Genomic DNA, 17,746 nt, shown 5'->3' with positions numbered 1-17,746 from the left:
GGAACTAGACCACCCCCGTTTGTCTTCGCAATATGAGAGTCCCCCATATCAGTCCAACCATGTAAACCATTACATCATTGAGGCCAACAATATATCTTGGTGTATCAAACAGCCCTTGCCACTCAAAAATTTTGAGATATGAATACCTTGATACACAAACCAGCTATACATTGCTATACATGTCAAGGACCCCACCAAGCTAGGGAGTGTCCCTATAAGACAGCAGCCAATTAACTGATGGCTTCCTTTAAATTCCAAGGAACTCACTTCGTAAGGGACTTCCCTTACAAGGATGATCAACCCCTATCCTCCACAACAACCACCACCAATATGAGTGCTACGTTGTGTTCTGGTTGCTGCAGGGTGGACCATCTTTACAAGGATTACTGAATGCGAAGGGCCCCTAGAATGGCCACCGATCCTAAGACCACCATTAATTTGTTGACTATTAAGAGGGGCCAAGTTTCTTTGGTGTCATTAAATGTTATAACTAGGGTCTAGGCCAGAGCGCTAAGTGAGGAATTCATAAGTAGGCCAAGAAGGATAGACTAGGTACGTCTCAACCCAGAGATACAAACTGTATTGGTCTTGTTAAAGTAGGATAAGGATCGGACATAATAATTATTCAAAGTGGGTCCGATGAGCTACCATATCCACTTCATCATCTTCAAGACCCCCCCCTGTCACTTCAAAATCCATCCAACCCATTGCCTAGGGTAGGGACAATACAAGGGAGGTGCCTAGCTACTACGAGAAAAATCCAAACCCTAAGGTTAAGGTGAATACCCTGACCCCGTTATCAAAAGGTAGCGCCTAGCTAAGGCACAGTAGCTGGTACGAGACTATCAAGGGGAATTTGACCAGTGGCTCAAGACTCGTAAGGGCACGAATACAATCCATCCAAACTACCAAGCCCCTAATAGAGCCCCTAAATCCTCTCCCAGCTTGGAAAATGTGGATGAGTAAGGATCATGCGGCTCTCTAGTTGGACATTCTCTCTTAAGGCACAAAATGTTCAAGGAAGACCCCACATGGCATCAAGCTATAGAAGAGGACCATATGTCCTTCTATGTCTTCAAAGAGCCACAATTAATAGGATGAGAGCCAATTACCCAACCTTGAGATGTGGCCGCCTTAGCTGCATTCCTATCCACAGAGGTAAAAATGCCTATCACAACCTTGCTAAGAGGGAACCCCATCCGACTGGATGAATCATATGGTCACCCTCAAGGAGGTGCCCATAGAGGTAGTAGAAGCCCCAATGGACGAGCCAAATCTTTTCAAGATACCAGTCAATAAGTTTTGACAGTACTTTGAAAGTGACAACACGAATGTTGTACTTTGAAAGTGAAAACACCAATACTGTACTCACAATCACCTACCAGAAAAAGGGTGCCATGAAAATCCTGGATGGAGGCACTAGGGTAAGCATACTACATAGTTACCAAGCAGTGCTAGGCCAAGTGGGGATGGACCGAGATGGAGAGTACCAATTTGTAGGCAAGTTGGTTGATGGAGTGACAACCCAACCAATAGGAGTGTTGAGGGACATTAAGATCAAGACTTTCAGGCTCACCTACCGTGGATGGTTTGTTGTTATGGATTTCCATGACCAACCCAGATGGTTATGATGTTATACTAGGAAGGCCCTTCATGCACATAGCAGGACTAGTCCATGACTGGTCCTCCAACTAACTCTATCTCCTCAAGGATGAGAAAACCATGAGGGTTGACATGGAAGGCCCACCCCATGTCCAAAAACCTATTCACAACAGTTGAGTTTGACATTACCCAGCAGAATACCTCCGTAAATGTGTTCCAAGCCTATAATGAGAAGAATGTAGGAGAGGATTGGGATGAATACTGGTATGCCCCACTGCCAGAGCTCAAGTTCTCCCACAATTGGATGCACATCCTTGCGACCATAGACTCATTTGAGAAGACAAGATCACAAATGGTGACATTTGACTCTAAGGTGCCAAGGGCTATAGTCTCATTGAATTTGATTTACATATTAAGGGCACTCAAAGATAGAAAGGGGATAAGGAAGGTCATGAAAGCCTCCATTGGCTAAGGTATGTCAATGTACCACGAGTTCTTCTCTAATCGGGGAGCCAGGTTAGATGGGGTAAAGGGGCACAATGAAAATAAGGAAGGTCAAGATTGACATCCACTTGCTAAGGTATGTTAGTGATGTCATGGTGCACCATGAGTTCTCCTCTAACTGGGGAGCTAGGTTAGACACTGTGACGACAAAGGAAGCCCCTCTGTCAAAGTCAAACGTTGTCTCAGAAGCTAAGCCCCACCTGAGGGAAAGGTCCAAAGGGCAAAAAACAAGAAGACTTCTCCTAAGGAGAAGCAACCCGAGCTGAAAGGCTTGGAAGAGGAAAAAGAAGAAGAATTGAATGTATGTCAGGTCCCAAAGCACTTCAAATCCTACACCATCCAAGGCCGTAAGATACTGCTCAAGCAAGCTAAGAGAGCTGTTAAGGAGGGAAACCAGTACAGTTATGATGGTTCAGCTAAGGTTAAGGAAGTAGACCATACATCATTGTGGCCATAGGCTACTTCACCAAATGGGTTGAAGCTATAGTTGTAAGAAAAGCAGATTCCAGAAGCACGACAAAGTTCTTGTGTGAAAATGTGATTACGTAGTATGGATGCCCCATTGAAATTGTGTCAAATAGAGGCACACATTTCACTAATGGGATAATCAAGGAGCTTTTTTTTGGCTTTATGGTTATCCATGATAATGGAAAACCTAAGTCCACCAACAAAATACTATGCATTGTCCTCACCATGACAGTGGAATCAAAGTGATTTGATTGGGATGAAAAGCTCAATGAAAACTTATGGGCATATCAAACCATGCTAAAGGTTAGTACGAGATTTATGCCTTTTGCATTGGTGTATGGATTGGAGGTAGTATTCCATTGGAATTCTCATACCAAGCCTACTCATAGCAATGCAAAAATACATGGAAGATCATGAGTCCCTTAAGGAATTCTCTATCAATTGAAGAAGCATATAGAAATGAGGTTAGTGGCCTATCATGACATGAAAATATAGATAAGGTTAGTGGCCTATCATGCCATGACAACATAAAAATGAAGAAGAAAGGCATGGTTTGACATAAACCTCAAAGACAAAGATATTAAGGAGGGTGACCTAGTTCTCCTCTACAATGCCAGAATCCATAAAGGCAAGCTAAAATATCTAGTCAAGGTCCTTACAGAGTTAAAAAATATGAATCCAATTGGAGTTGTGCTACTAGAGACACTCGATGCAGTCCGGCTCACTTTGACTACCAATGGAAGTAGGCTAAAGTGCTACTATTTCATACGCAAGTATTCCTCAATAGAAACAAAGATTTGGAAGTACAAAATCTTCCTTAGTTAGCACTAGATTGTATCATGAGCACTAACTTGCATATGTACAAATTTGCACATATAGGTACACCCAATCGATTTTAACCTGGGGCGCAGAGGTGATGACTGGATCCTCCTAGCTGCCCTATGAACATAGAAAAATAAGCATATAGGAGGAATTCTTGCTTCACTAATCATGCATAGAGCACTCACACGTTTTGAGCACCACCACAAATAAAATCCCAAGATAAACTTTCTTTTGTCTACACTCACGGCACACTCACCACAGAAAAGAGTAAAAATGCATCTGCCACTCACAAAAGAATCATGCACTATTGGCACAAGGAATTGCCAAAAAGGGAGCTAATCCATGTATGCAAATGCCAAGCTAAAGATGGCTCGATAGGATGGGAGAATCAAAGCGACACCACACCAAGCGACTACATCCTCAACATTGAAATCCCTCCATGTGTCAACAACTAAAAGGATAACATGCTTAGGGATCACCCACCCAAAGTTTAACCTTTCAATGGGTGATCCTTGAGCATGTTATCCTTCGAGCTACATTCATTTTCTCATCACACTATCAATGTCCAAAACCACATGGGTGCACCATTTATTAGTCAATACAGGCAAGGAAATCCCACATTTCACATTGTACAACATCATAGTTAACAATTGCAACAATGGTCACAACTATTTGCTAGTATGGCATTAGAGGAGCAGCATTGAGAAATGGAAAGGAAAATGATCCCATCCCTCTAAACAAAGTTGCAAAATACAGAGAAAATTTTTCAAAAGCTCAAAGAAAGCATGGTAGAGAAAATGTAACAACAAATATTTATACAAAGTGCTCTAGAAGAAAGTAGGAATGATGCAATACAAATCACAATGACTACAACAAAAGCAACTGCAACTTACAGATGCCTTGAACGATAAAAGATGAAAAAATCCATGAAACAAAAGGCACAAACACTAAGTTGCAAAAAAGTCTCTGAGATTGGAAACATCAAATTCAGGCATTAGAGCAAGAGTATAACACATCAAAGGAGCAACTTGTGAAAGCCAATGCAAAAATTGATGCCCAAGCACAACTGTTAATGCACCCACAAAGGGCAAATCCAAGCTAAAAATGTCAATGTAGTAAAAGCTCAAAAAATGTGTGATCTTTAAAATGCTCATATTCATATGTAATAGTCAGACTTGCAAAGGCATCTATTGGAACATTTACTCAACTAAACAAACCTTTCCCTTTGAATATTTAAACTGCATATAATCGTTATTCTTATACCAGTATTTTAAAGTGTGCCCATCTTTTCCACAATAATGATGCCTTATTTCTCCTTACCCTTCACTGTCTCTTATCTCTTCTTCATTGTGTATGCAATCTCTCCACTTGGTAAGGCTGATTCTGTCCTCTTGAAGTTGAGCATGGGAAGATGCTTGTCAATGGTGAGGGACACTTCTAGGATACTATTAGAGCTTCAATATATTTGGCACTTTCCTTGATTGTTTTGTCAGGGCTACCTCACATTAGTAATGCATGTTTGTCCAAGGCTTTGATGAGTGTTTCTTGGAGAGTACATTTCACCTTGGACTATTTATTTATAAGGGGCCAATTATGAGGAGCATATTTTTTGTCTGGATCATGTTTACTATAGTGATGGGGTACCACATCAAACATGGGATGCGTTTGAAAGGACGATGGTGCCTATAGATACTTAAGTATTTTTCTCTGAGTAGTTTTGATCTTTGCCAGTTGTGGCTGCAATTTTTTGCTTATGTTTGGATTGATTTGTGCTTGGTGAATGTGCATGGAAATCGCTCACAGGTGCCATCCTCCTCTTGACTACTTGTATGGGTATTGCCTCCAAAATTCTCTTATGGGATTACTAGGCATTAGAATTATGTCTATATACTATGTATCCCTATCCAACTCCCATGTGTGTTTGATTTGGATTATCTAGATCATGAAGCTCATGGTTGGAATCATTTATTGTGCCTTCCATTGGGAATCCAATGGGTGTTCAAGGAATATGTGGTCTTGGAGGAGAGGAAGAAGTTATAGGGGGTCAATAGGAGGTTGAAGCAAGTACTAAATTAGAGAAAGGGGGAGGAGGGAGTACTGCCCACTAAGATTGCCCACTAAGATTGAAGCAATTCACAAGTGGCCACAGTTGAAAAATCTGCATGAAGTACAAATCTTTTTGGGCTTATGCTCATACTATAGGCGGTTCATATGCCACTTTGCTGAAATTGCTTCACCCCTCTATGCAACGCAGAAGAAGGGAGCACCTTTTTTATGGGCTAAAAAACAAATTGCAGCATATGCTAAGGCCAGGTTCGCACCACCCGCCAAGCCGTGGAGGACCAAAAGAAAAAGAGGATGTACAGGCAACTTTTGTGGTTCATACCAGCCAGTCTCAATTTTTATAAAGAAGCTTCCATTTAACTACAAGAAGCTTTGATTAGTGTAGTGGAAGGACAAAGAAGCATGGTAAGGAGTATTGGTTAGCTTGGATTTTGGGGAAGGTATAGAGTATGTTACTTGACCCAGGGAGGGATGTTAGGAGCTTAGAGAAGAGAGTGGTGGTGAAATTATTGCTTGTTGTAACAAAGATAGGAGTCTGGATACTACCCAAAGAGGATGGCTTCCCATTGAGTGTTCATAAAGATTTACTGTATCCTGTTTGATTTGCAGGAGGCTTGCATGTACAAAGAGACATAGCACATTTTTCTCATCTTCATCCATCTTCTTGCATAGATCTAGGAGTGTTTTTCACCCACTCTCGTGTCCCAATTGAGTTTAGGAAATTCCTGTAACACCTTAAGCTACAAGCATCTCCTTTAAACTCGAGTTGGTTGTGCATGGCTACATCGTGGCATGAAGGCTCCAATGGGGCTAGCCAATCAGGTTGCAAAGCAGCTAGTCCCTTTTTACCATGAGATGGTCTAAGTATTAAAGTTGGGTTGTTCTTATGAGACTTGACTCTCCTGCATCTTACAATAGTATGTAGTGTAGCAAGTTTTTTTATAACTAGGGTCCTTAGCTTCTGAGTTAGTGTTAAGTCTTCATGTTGAAAGTCTTGTAAGGTGGCAACAAACATAATAGTGGTGCACCACCCATTCTAATCTGGTTCTTGTCTTGTGTCAACCATCTTTTGCTCTCTTTCCATTTCATGTGGTCATTAAAAGAGTGAGTACATTGCTATTTTGGGTTGCAACAAAGAGCATTGAGTAGTGTGTGAAAGACCTGTTTATACTCAAATCCCAGCATTAGAGTGCTAGAGTCCTATGTGGACCACATGTCCCAAAGAGTCCTATGTGGACCACATCCCAAGTGGACTAGACTACATGGACCAAAAGGAGCACCACTCACGTATATATATATCCTATCACCGTTCATTCACAAAGTAGCCCATTGTGGTTGTGCACTACTCTCTCTCATCCTCCATTTCAACATATGTGCCACTATTGGGGCATATGATTATGTTGAGGGTCTTGATGAAGATAAGCTTGTCTTTGTGTATTCTTTCCTTCACCTCATTCTCACATATTTGCCTTACAATAAGGAAAAATTTCTTTCTCAAGTAATAATTATGAACAATCATCCACATTGCAATTTTCTTACAATAAGGAAATTTTCTTTCTCAAGTAATAATTTTCTCACAATAAGGAAAATTTTCTTTCTCAAGTAATAATTATGAACAATCATCCACATTGCAATTTTCTTTCTCTAGTAATATTTATGGGCAATCCCCTAGATTCAACACCCTACTTTTATGGCGACACATTCATATGTAAACAAAAAGCAAAAGCCTAATGTGATGCTAGCCATTTTAGTAGAATATTCATTGATGTAGATCAACATTTAGGTGTCAACTCCTAGAGACAATGGACCTTCACTCAATAAGAAATCAACAATTGATTACATATCAAATGTAGATATTTGATTTAGGAGGACATCATCATCATCAACAACGACAGTAGCAGCAGCAACAGCAACAACAATAGCAAGAGTAGCAACAACAACAACAACAACAACAATCATCAAATAGCTTAGCACCACTTTTTGGTGGCCATTAATCAAATAGGCTATTATACAATTTTGCTCAATTATTCCATTTAGGCTTCATATGAAAAGGAGGATAATAACAAGTTTATGACATCTCTAGAATATCACTTTCCCTCAATAACAATTAGATGGGAGAGATGATGTTTACATTGCACTTTGTGTACATTCTTCGTCTTACATACTGACTGTGCTTAATTACACTATACTCTATATTTTTGGTTTTCAACTTTTCATTCCACAAAATCTAAATTTTTGGTGAAAGGAATCCTTCCTCTACTCATCTAGTGCTCTTTAAGAGCATTTTGAAGCACATAAATTGCACTTCAGGGCGCTAGAGTCTTAGAAGGAGTACATATTTCAAGTCAACTAGACCATGCAGACTAGAGAGAGCAACCTTTATCAATTTTAAGAGCAGGTTTTGAAGCGTGTAAATTTCATTTCATAGAGATATTTATTCATCTCACTTTATTATTCATCTCACTTTAAGAGCCATGTTGAATCATGTAAATGGCACTTTAGGATGCTAGAGCCTTAAATGACCACACATCCCAAGTCAACTAGACTATGTGGACTAAAGCAACCCTTATCCACTTGTCTGTACATATACCCCATTTCTTGCAAATTGCACTTCAGGGTGCTAGAGTCCTAGATGGACCACGTCCCACATAGGCCATACTATCTAGGCTAAAGAGAGCAACCACTCATGCGTAGACATTCCCCATTTCCCTTCAATTTGAGGATCATTGTGTGAGTTCGTACATGGAGCAAATTTGTATTTGTCTATTCGTATGCCATAGGCACTAGATCTTTCTAGGGATTGTTGTAATTGAAGTGGGCCTCATTGACACCCCATTTGGTGCTCGATCCTCTTCACACTATACCCTCTCTATGGACCATGTGAGAGAGATAGTGTTTTCAATTATTTCCTTTCAAATTATTACATTTTGATTCTAGATTAAAAGTTAATCATGGAGATAATGTGGGGCCTAAGCTGTACTTTGCTTCCCTCATACATTTATTGCAAGCACTGACTAAACACATCCATGTAAACAATCGCCACATAATACATTAAGTTGATTTCGAGACCTAACAATATAGTTTTTGCCAAGACATGCTATGATAGTAAATACATTGACTAAACCTCTACCTTGTAGCTCATATGAACAACCCCAAATAGCAGCGGGAGTGATTTCTTTACCAAAACAGAGCAAGATCTTTAAGGGGATCTTAAGAAACCTAACCTTGAAATAGTCATCAAGAAAGTGAATTCAAAGGTAGGAAAAATAAAAGGTGACAATGTAGCATGTATAAAAGCTTCACGTATTAGTAGTTGCGTGGTAGCATTTGTGTGGCTTTCCTCATCTATGTATCCTTCCAAATCAACCCTGCGTCAAAGGCTGCCTCAGCAAGCTAGATGTAAGGAACATTTGAGTCTGCCATTGAGTGAGCAAACCCATTTCAAATATTCTGTCCCACCATAAAACTCCTCAATTTCAATTGCGTAAGTGGATACTAGTAACCACTCAGCTTTCCTTCCTCACCGAATTCGGGGGTAGAGAAAACAAGGCCAAACATAAGAGGAACGACAGCATGCTAATAGACACTGGAGCAAAAAGGCCCAACCAAAAGGAAATGACCGTTAAGTAAAGATCCAACAAAAAGAACAAATTACGGCTACGATGAAGAAGTGGTAGAACACATCTCTAAACGACTCCTGATAGACAAAGACTCAACTCATAAATCATATTACTAGGATGATTAGAATGTATACCACTAGGATTAGGAGAGGCCCAAAAAGTAATCACATTTATGACAAACCGCATCTTAGAAAAGGTATTGCAGTGCCCATTTTGTGAGCCCCAATAGGTGGTCAAAATAAAACTAGGATGATTAGAACGTATGCCACTGGCATTAGGAGAGGCCCAAAAAGGAATCACCACTCAGGACCACCACATGTTAGAATAGGTGTTGCAGTGCCTGCTTGCGAGCCCCATATGTGGTCAACTTAGGGCATGTCACTCAGTCTAAATAGCTCTGAAATGGACACCCAATCAACAAGTTATGCAAGTTTTACTTGAGGTGACTTTTAGGAATCGTCGGCCATGGGGTACATGGTCTAGCACTCCATAGCCCCTATTTTCATCCACTCAAGCCATTCTATTTGTATGCAACTGAGGAGAGGAAGCAGTAGCTATCAGTCCACATTTGGCTTAGCACATAGGATTGAGATCTTGGACAGCATCTTGTACCTTGAGTCCACGATAAATGGTGCATTTACAGCAGGTCTTCTTTGCTGCAATTCACTTTTGTTCTATTAGCATGAGTCCATGATAAATGGCACGTTTGTCCATGTTGAACACTTCACTCATGGCCTTGAAAGGACATGGCAATTTTACAAAAATGTCATATTTTTAGTTCATATGAATATATTGTCAATATATATACAATGGAAGTTAGCTACTCGAGAGAATGCCTAATACCCTAGCATAGATATTATCACTGCATTGTTGAGGTGCTTGGTGTAGTTTGGCTTAAAACTAGATTACAAATTTGATGTTCACATGAATAAAATGTTAGGACAGCATGTTGATGGGTTTGGTCTAAGATGAAAGTTCAACTGAAAGCTTTAAATCAAGCATCCTTTTGTGTATTTTATTTTATATAAAAAAGAAGAATCAAAACAAAAAGATAATTTAGACTTATATTCCCACCTAAGTAGGATGAAAGTAATACTGCACTTAAACAAACTGAGCACAGAAATACGGTGTATATATATAGATACAACTCATGTCCCATACATTCTACAATTTCACCCATCCTTAACCCTCACCGTAGACATGATCTACCACTCATACTTGGGAGTACATCACAAATCTATTATCTAAGAAACACTGAAACATATTAGAGACTTATCCACTTGTATTATGAAAATGCCATTTCCTGGAGGATTTTGAGAGTTTCCCGATGAATCTGCAAGGTGAAACAAAGAAACTACTCAATGAGAAAAATTCAAATAGAACAGTTACTTAAAATGTATGATGTGCAGAGCATCCTAACTGCTTGGAAGATCACAGATACAGCCCAAAGACATTATTAACACTAGAACTTGTAGCAATCCATAAAACGAAAATTTACAAGAGTTTTATCATGGACTGGATAGAAACAAAAGAGCAAGGCGGTTGTTAATACTACGCACTTGGCAAGCCCTTGGCTTGGAGGAATCCTTTTCAGGATTACGATCACTGTAACTACCTTAACAGTGCATGGTCGGGTCTAAAACGTGTTGGATTACTTGGGTAGGGTCAAACAAATTTTATGTATTTTTATGAACCAACTACACATAGGCAGCTGCATGCATGAGATTGACATGGACTCCTAGCTCTACTCCCAAACCATGCTATTTGAGGGCTGATCCACATCATCCACGACTTGAATAGTGGATCCAAATCAGCCATAATTGAAGATGTACCTGTTGCAAGTGTTGCGTGCTGTCCAAGGAGGACATCTCAGCAAAGTGGGAAGCAATCCCACATGTCTCAGCACCAGATGCACACAACCATTGGACGGTGAAAGGTGACTTCAGTTTGCTGTTTAAGCACAGAAGTTGTTCCCAGTTCAAGTTATTCTATTTCAGCAATGAAAGGAACCTGAGATGGCATCAACCAAGTACCTGCACATCCCAAACTTTGAAAAGGGAAAACTTCAGGGAGCTACCTATACTTTGTAGAAGGTTAAAGTTAAGAGCCTCAGACATCATATAGATTATAAAATGTGACAGATGGAAGCTATGTGAAACCCTAGGTGATGGGGACAAGCACCACAATTACAACTCTTGATCCACTAGCATTGGAAATATGGGAAGAGAAGAGGGCAGATATATATGTGGTACATATCCAGATGATCAAGAACAGCATCCTCAAACATCATCATGAGACAAGCAACTCAACAAGGATTTTATAAACCTCCAGAATCAGCTTTATTCTCTCAAGATGGAAGAAAGTGAATAGGTAAAGTTATTGACAAAGATCAAGGTGATTGGAGATCAGTTGACCTCCATTGGTGAGCAACTAGATTCCTCTACTTGTGACAACTGATTCCAAGACCTAAGCAAAGCTTGTTGAGAACAAGCTACCTCATACTTATTATACAGGTGAATGATATTCATTAGGCCTGCTGGTACTGTAGTGAAGGAAATGAGAAACCCTAAAACAGAGACACTCCAGAGTCCAGAGTAAGGTCGGTGAAGTATCTGAAGCGAAGTCCAGAAATATTGCAAAATTCAAAGTATCCAAAACAGAGGTGCAAATGACAATGATATAAATCAAGCAGGCTTGCAATCAAAAAGTGTCCAGAGAATCTAATGCAAGGGGGTTTTCACAGCAGGCTAGAGCTTGTAAGTTGTCGTCCATGAAATCGAAAGACACATCTTCCCAAAGGAGCTTTCTGTGAACAAGAGGACTGCAGGACGACAGGCCCAACCAAAGTAATGGATCTGTTAGGAAATGACCCAGGAGCTCGAACCATCACTTAAGACCTTCCCCCTAGGGCAGGCCAAAAATATCGCAGCATTGACCACAAATCAAAGAAACAACCAGATTGCGTTGGAGGAGTTGGCATTTGAAGAGAAGCTGTGGATGAAAATGCATGACAACCGTAAAACTAACAAGGCCTATTATGCCAGTAAAAGTAAAAGGCCAAAAGTATAGTCTTTTTTAGAGAAGAAGGATAGTAGCTTAGAGGGATCTTCCGATTCAATGGAGATGAATAAACCAATTGTTTCAAATGCAACAAGATGGAGCACTACGCCAAGGATTGTAGGAAGAAGGGGACCAGCAAGAAAGACGGGAAGGAGACAAGGAGCAGCAACATCATCGTTCTTCATCATCATTGATGATCGAGGAGGTGCCAATTGAAGCCAATGTGGTGATAAATCTAGTGGATGCATCATATGTGGATAGTGGTGCCACCAAGCACATGACTAACATCAGGGAGTGGTACAACTCTCTTAAACTGGTGTGTCTAAGATTATCCATCACAGTGGGGCACACCAACTGTTTAGTGAAAGATAACCTTTGTCTAAGCATGCCACCTTCAAGGCTGGCACTATCCTCTTGTTGAACAATTCAGATTACAACGTGGATAATGAGAAAGAAGAGGAGGAGGAACCACCGCATTTCCAAGAGCTATGTTCAGACATCTCCAGAAAGAATTAAAGGTTTCCCAAAGCTACATAAGGACTTCGAGGAGTCTTCTCAAGGAGCCTTGTACATCGCTTGATGACTCTAAATCAGTTCGAGTACTTCACGAAGATCGAGGAGACTACCAGCTCAGCAAGACCAAGCCACATTGGTAGACTTCCCTGCTGGACATTCAAGAGACGAAGAAACTTTAAGAGGCAAAGAGGGACCCACATTGGGAGTAGTCCATAAAGATTGAAATGGACCCTATACTCCGTAATCATGCTTAGCATATTAAGGCCAGGCTTGCAAGGTGGAAGGTCAAGAGTACCAAATGAATCTTCAAAGTGAAGTACAAATCTGATGGCTCGCTGAACAAGTACAAGAATATATTAGTAGCTAAATGGTACACTCACGTACATGTATTTGCTCCAACTATTAGAATAATGATCATTATATGGTTCTTTCACTACAACTACAAGAATAATGATAACTATATGGTTCTTTCACTAATGGCTGGTACTTGAGATGGAGGCGACATTGGCATTTTTGAATGGAGACTAGAAGAGTATTGACCATTCAAAATGCAGACTCTATAGACTGAAAACAAGATCCATAGTGACGATGGAGGATGTATGATACATGTTTAGGTGTTGCCATCTTGATTGAGTTGTCAAGACTCCACAAAAAATGAAAAAATTTGCAAAAATATGCCCTTCAACCTCTTTGTGCCCTCATCTTCGTCCATGGTATGCAAATCCAAAAAACACTCTATGAACTGAAACAAGCTCCAAGGGCGTGGTACACATGTATTGGATTATTTAGAAGTCCTTCACATGCAAAACTCTCTCTTTTGGAGAGAAGGTAGAGAGTTTTGCTTATTCTTTATGTGGATGATCTGATCTTGAAAGGGAGCATGAGACAGATTCACTCGTGGGCGATCACTTGTAGTGATGTGGCAAGTTGGCATGCACATGTATGTTGACGAGGTGGCAGGTTCGGTGCATCACCGCCGTTCACCTATAACCCTCCATGGGCTATACAAAGAGATAGTTGCACCCTCAATTTCACGATCATTCAACATTGTGTGTGTGCATCGCTTATGTGTGATTGATCTCAAGAACCTGTGTGTACAATACTATGTACAACAATTGATGGAAGGAAAACGAAAAGAGAGAAATGGCACACATGAGAGGGAGCTTTCCGCTCAGGACCTATGAGCAGATTGCTCGCGGGCTGGGCTGACGGGAGAAGAGGGAGGAGAGAGGCAAATCTGTTGGAGAGGGGGCGGAGCTCAATGGAGAGGTGGGAAGAACGGAGCAATTCATCTATAACAAGGAGTTAATCAACAAGACAAATTGTTACCTAAGGCTCCAAGGTCTTCTAGCCAGCTACCAAGTCATCTTGAGCATCTAAGCTACCGAATGATCATCCCTAAGGCATGGACTCCTATTCGCACCCCTCTCGAGGCAACCAATCTTCTTCACCCTAGCTTTGTAGTTGAGGGTCCATTCCCTCAAGCAGTTAAATACTTAGCCAAGGGATGCACATAAAGAATATCCCAAGCCTTGCAACACAAGGCCCAAGGCCTCGGAAAGACCCAATGCAATCAACTCAAGTCCTGCAAAGCATCATTTAGGATGCAATCTACTATAGGATCTTTCAACCTCCCTGCAATAGCCCACAATAAACTAGTTTTGCTTCTTGATAGTCTTGTTGAGAAAATGTCCTCCTAATCAAAAACCAACTCAATGGGGCATTTGAAATGGGTTCTATACTTTCTCTCCGCCTTGCCCGTATTTGATCCCGTCTACCTTCTGAACCTCCCATTCTTCCTCATGTCTACCTTTATGCATGTCTTGATTCCCTTTTCACTCCTAGCTCTACCCATACCCCTTCTTCTCCGCCTCTCAGTCTCCCAATGTACCTTGTAACAAGTAGAGACTTATTCCAAATTTCTACCTATTAGATTACAGGAACAAACAGTCTTTCCTCAATCGGAACTTCGGAACTAGAACAGAATTTCAGAAACTTAGAAATACAAGTGGAGGAATCATTGTAATTCTGCATACGTGCAATTCTTGATTGAGTTCCTCAAGATAGAAGACTAAGGAAAGTTATGGGTAGTTGAAACCTCAAGGGTCCATTCACACCCCTTCACATCCCCCCATGTGACTATTCACTAACCGTTCATGATGTAAACATCACATCAATCCAAGACCGTGCGGTTAGTAGAGTGAAGAGCTTGGTGCAGTACCAAGGTTCAAACCACCCCCATACATAGCTGTCCACTAATCTCCAAAAGAAAGAGATTATTATGCAGTAAAGTAAAGGTAAGCTATAGTGCATATCATCATTATGTGAGTGTAAATACAGTGCTACCATTTTATGGCAACATGCCAGGGCTGAGAACCCATAAAATATAATGTCATCCATGCGAGGTCATACAAAACGAATAAATAGAACCATGCATGAATACATATGTTCACATTCCATTGGTACAGAATGGATATATCGCTCCGATCAAGCAAATAAGAATGTGTCGATGAAGCTCCAGCATCCGCAACATATGTCGGTGTAGAGTCCTCAAAGAAATCATTCATTTGTCTTTGCAAAATCTAAATTAAATTCCATTCATCAAACCACCTCTGAAAATCTGAATTCTGAATTTCATTGATTTCAATGACTGAATTCTGATTCGGAATGAAATCCACCACATTCGAATATTCTGAATTTTGGACTGAATTATCAAGACTGTTTGAACAACATATGCTGAATTAAAGAACACAAAAATTACTGCTTTTCTGTCATTTAGACTTCCTGAAATTCCTCTCTTTGAAATCAGATTGATAATTGGACTTTCAGACTATCCGAAACATGCCAAAACTGCTTTCTGTTGTCGGACATACTTCCAAACTGTTTGCTGAATTTCTGTTTGCTGGTTTTCATGATTCCAAGCTTTCATTTGTTGTATATTTTGACCTTGAACACTTGCCAAGTGTCTGCATATTTGTGGTATGAAGTATAGGTGATTTTGGGAACTCCTCCGGTCTCTTTAGGCTTCTTTTTGGGCTCTTTTGGATCCGGTTTGGGCTCTTCTAAAGATGCAAGACATGGAATGCTAGGAAAGGAAAAGAAAGACTAGGAAAGCATAATGGAAATGAAATAATGCGAGAAAGAAATATACAACTAAGCAAGTACTTACATGATCAAGAAAGGCATGAGGCTTCATGAAAATGACAATGAAAGTACGATGCCTTTATAGGATAAGCACACACACTCTAAGTGTCAAATGTATATGGGATAAGTCCCATAGTGACACATGGCACCCTAGGATATAAAGTAGTATAGTACTACTCTAGAACGCACTAAAAGTCACTCAAATTGACTCCATTTTCTAACACCCCCCCATGGAGGAAAGGTGAGGGACTACTGGAATGGAACCAAGAACAGAACATGACAATGATGGTCATCAAAACTGTGCATGCCGGTCTAGAACTAGACATGGCTCCCACACAATCTCAGAGAAAAGTGAGCATGGCTCAGAAGAGGCAATTTGTACAACTCAGCTTTTCGGTAGTCTAGCTTGTTGCATTAAAATTTTTTAGGAAGCCAAAGGAGGATACGATGGAGAGGCCGAAGACCATACACATTGCCAGGACTCAGATTACGACCCCCCCACCAAGTCGAGAGTACTCTGCTCTGAAAATACTGAGGCCTTCATCGACATCTAAGGGGAACCCATACATCACAGCCATAAAGAGTCCCTCTGTGAGCATGTCATCTAAGGTGATGGCATTCAAATGTGTGGGGAATCGACCGTGGGAACAAAGGGTCTGCACTAGTGCTAGCATTTCTACTCCAAGTGAGTGCAACGCAATCACCTTATATGAGAAGGTAGATAACATTGGGAGCACAGAGCATCGAGGGGGGGTGGTAGTAGGCATGCTGAAGATGAGTGGGTGAGCAACAGATGAGCTGGGGAGCAGATGAGTGACGAGAGTTAGAGGAGGAAAAGTGAAGCAAAGTAGAGCAGGGGCGGAAAAGAGCTAGAGGAGGGGTGTGAAGCAAAGTGGCAGAGCATGTGGAGCAAAGTAACGAAGCATGGACGGATTAGAGCAACGTAGTAAAATGCCACATGCCACGGATCTTTTATATATTATAAAGTCCGAGCAGCCGTGATGGATGGAGCCCAGGGTTCCATCCATATTAATTGCAAGCCACCGCGGTGGAATTTTAGGTGCCACCCTAGACGGGCTGGTAATCATGAGAGAGACGCCATGTGGTGCCACTCCGGTGGCTCGTAATTAACTACCATCCCATTGGAATCTTAGCCATGAGAGGCTAGTGAGCATAACATAGAAATCTCATCTAGCATGGCTCAGAGGCTCATCATGCATGGATGCATGATCAACTCAGAGGTCTAGGAGACCAATGCACCAACAAATAGACCTATCAAAGCCAAAAACACATGGCTCCCACAGTACATCCCCACCTGGCTCCAAAGACTAATGAGAAACATGGAGCCACACACCAAAAATATAAAAGAAATACATCATTTTAAGAGGACTATCCAAGGCAAAGGACCTTTATTGACTCAACACACATGATTTATTGCATTCATTTTTGGGAAACACCCCCAAATATATTATGCTTTAGAAAAGCAAAATCATGATCTCCATCATCCTCTAGATATGGAAAACAAACTATAAGAGCATGATCCTGTGTCGGCGGGTCATCTTCGTCCGCATCATCACTAGTGGCGGATGCCACCCAACTGGCATGATCCTTCGATTGTTGTTGAGAAAGCTTCTGGTAACACATGTCCTCCGTATGACCGAGCTTGTTGCAGTAAGTGCACTTGAATGGCTTGAATGTCTTTCCTCGTGCTGGTGGAGTCGATGGCCTAGGTCTCCATTTGCAGGTGGAGGCAAGTGCATGTGTAGTATCCCGCTGAATAGGATGGAGATTCTTTATTACGGCGATCCTTTTCAAGCAAAAGAGACACCATATCTTCAAATGTAGTTGATGCAATGCGAAGTACTTCAAGGGCATTCTCAAAGCGAGAAATCCTTTCCATACTTGCAATCAAGACAGCCATTTTGTCCTCACCATCCGGGCAACAC

At 41.0% G+C, this 17,746-nt stretch overlaps 1 protein-coding gene across 1 annotated transcript in view; it reads right to left on the bottom strand.

Moving 5' to 3' along the window:
• Positions 1-10,154: 10,154 nt before the first annotated feature.
• LOC147898297 (protein PEP-RELATED DEVELOPMENT ARRESTED 1, chloroplastic) overlaps positions 10,155-17,746 on the bottom strand; it is an 88,182-nt gene continuing 80,590 nt past the window's right edge. The window contains exon 9 of the mRNA XM_087379419.1: positions 10,155-10,413. Within this exon, the coding sequence (XP_087235545.1) occupies positions 10,366-10,413 (48 nt within the window). The 3' untranslated portion in view covers positions 10,155-10,365. The remainder of the gene's footprint in view (positions 10,414-17,746) is intronic.

This window comes from Dipteris shenzhenensis, chromosome 9, assembly GCF_047967505.1.
Source record: "Dipteris shenzhenensis isolate YYH24624 ecotype China chromosome 9, Dip_SZ_1.0, whole genome shotgun sequence".
Classification (NCBI taxonomy): domain Eukaryota; kingdom Viridiplantae; phylum Streptophyta; class Polypodiopsida; order Gleicheniales; family Dipteridaceae; genus Dipteris; species Dipteris shenzhenensis.
This window is presented reverse-complemented; position numbering and strand designations above follow the sequence as displayed.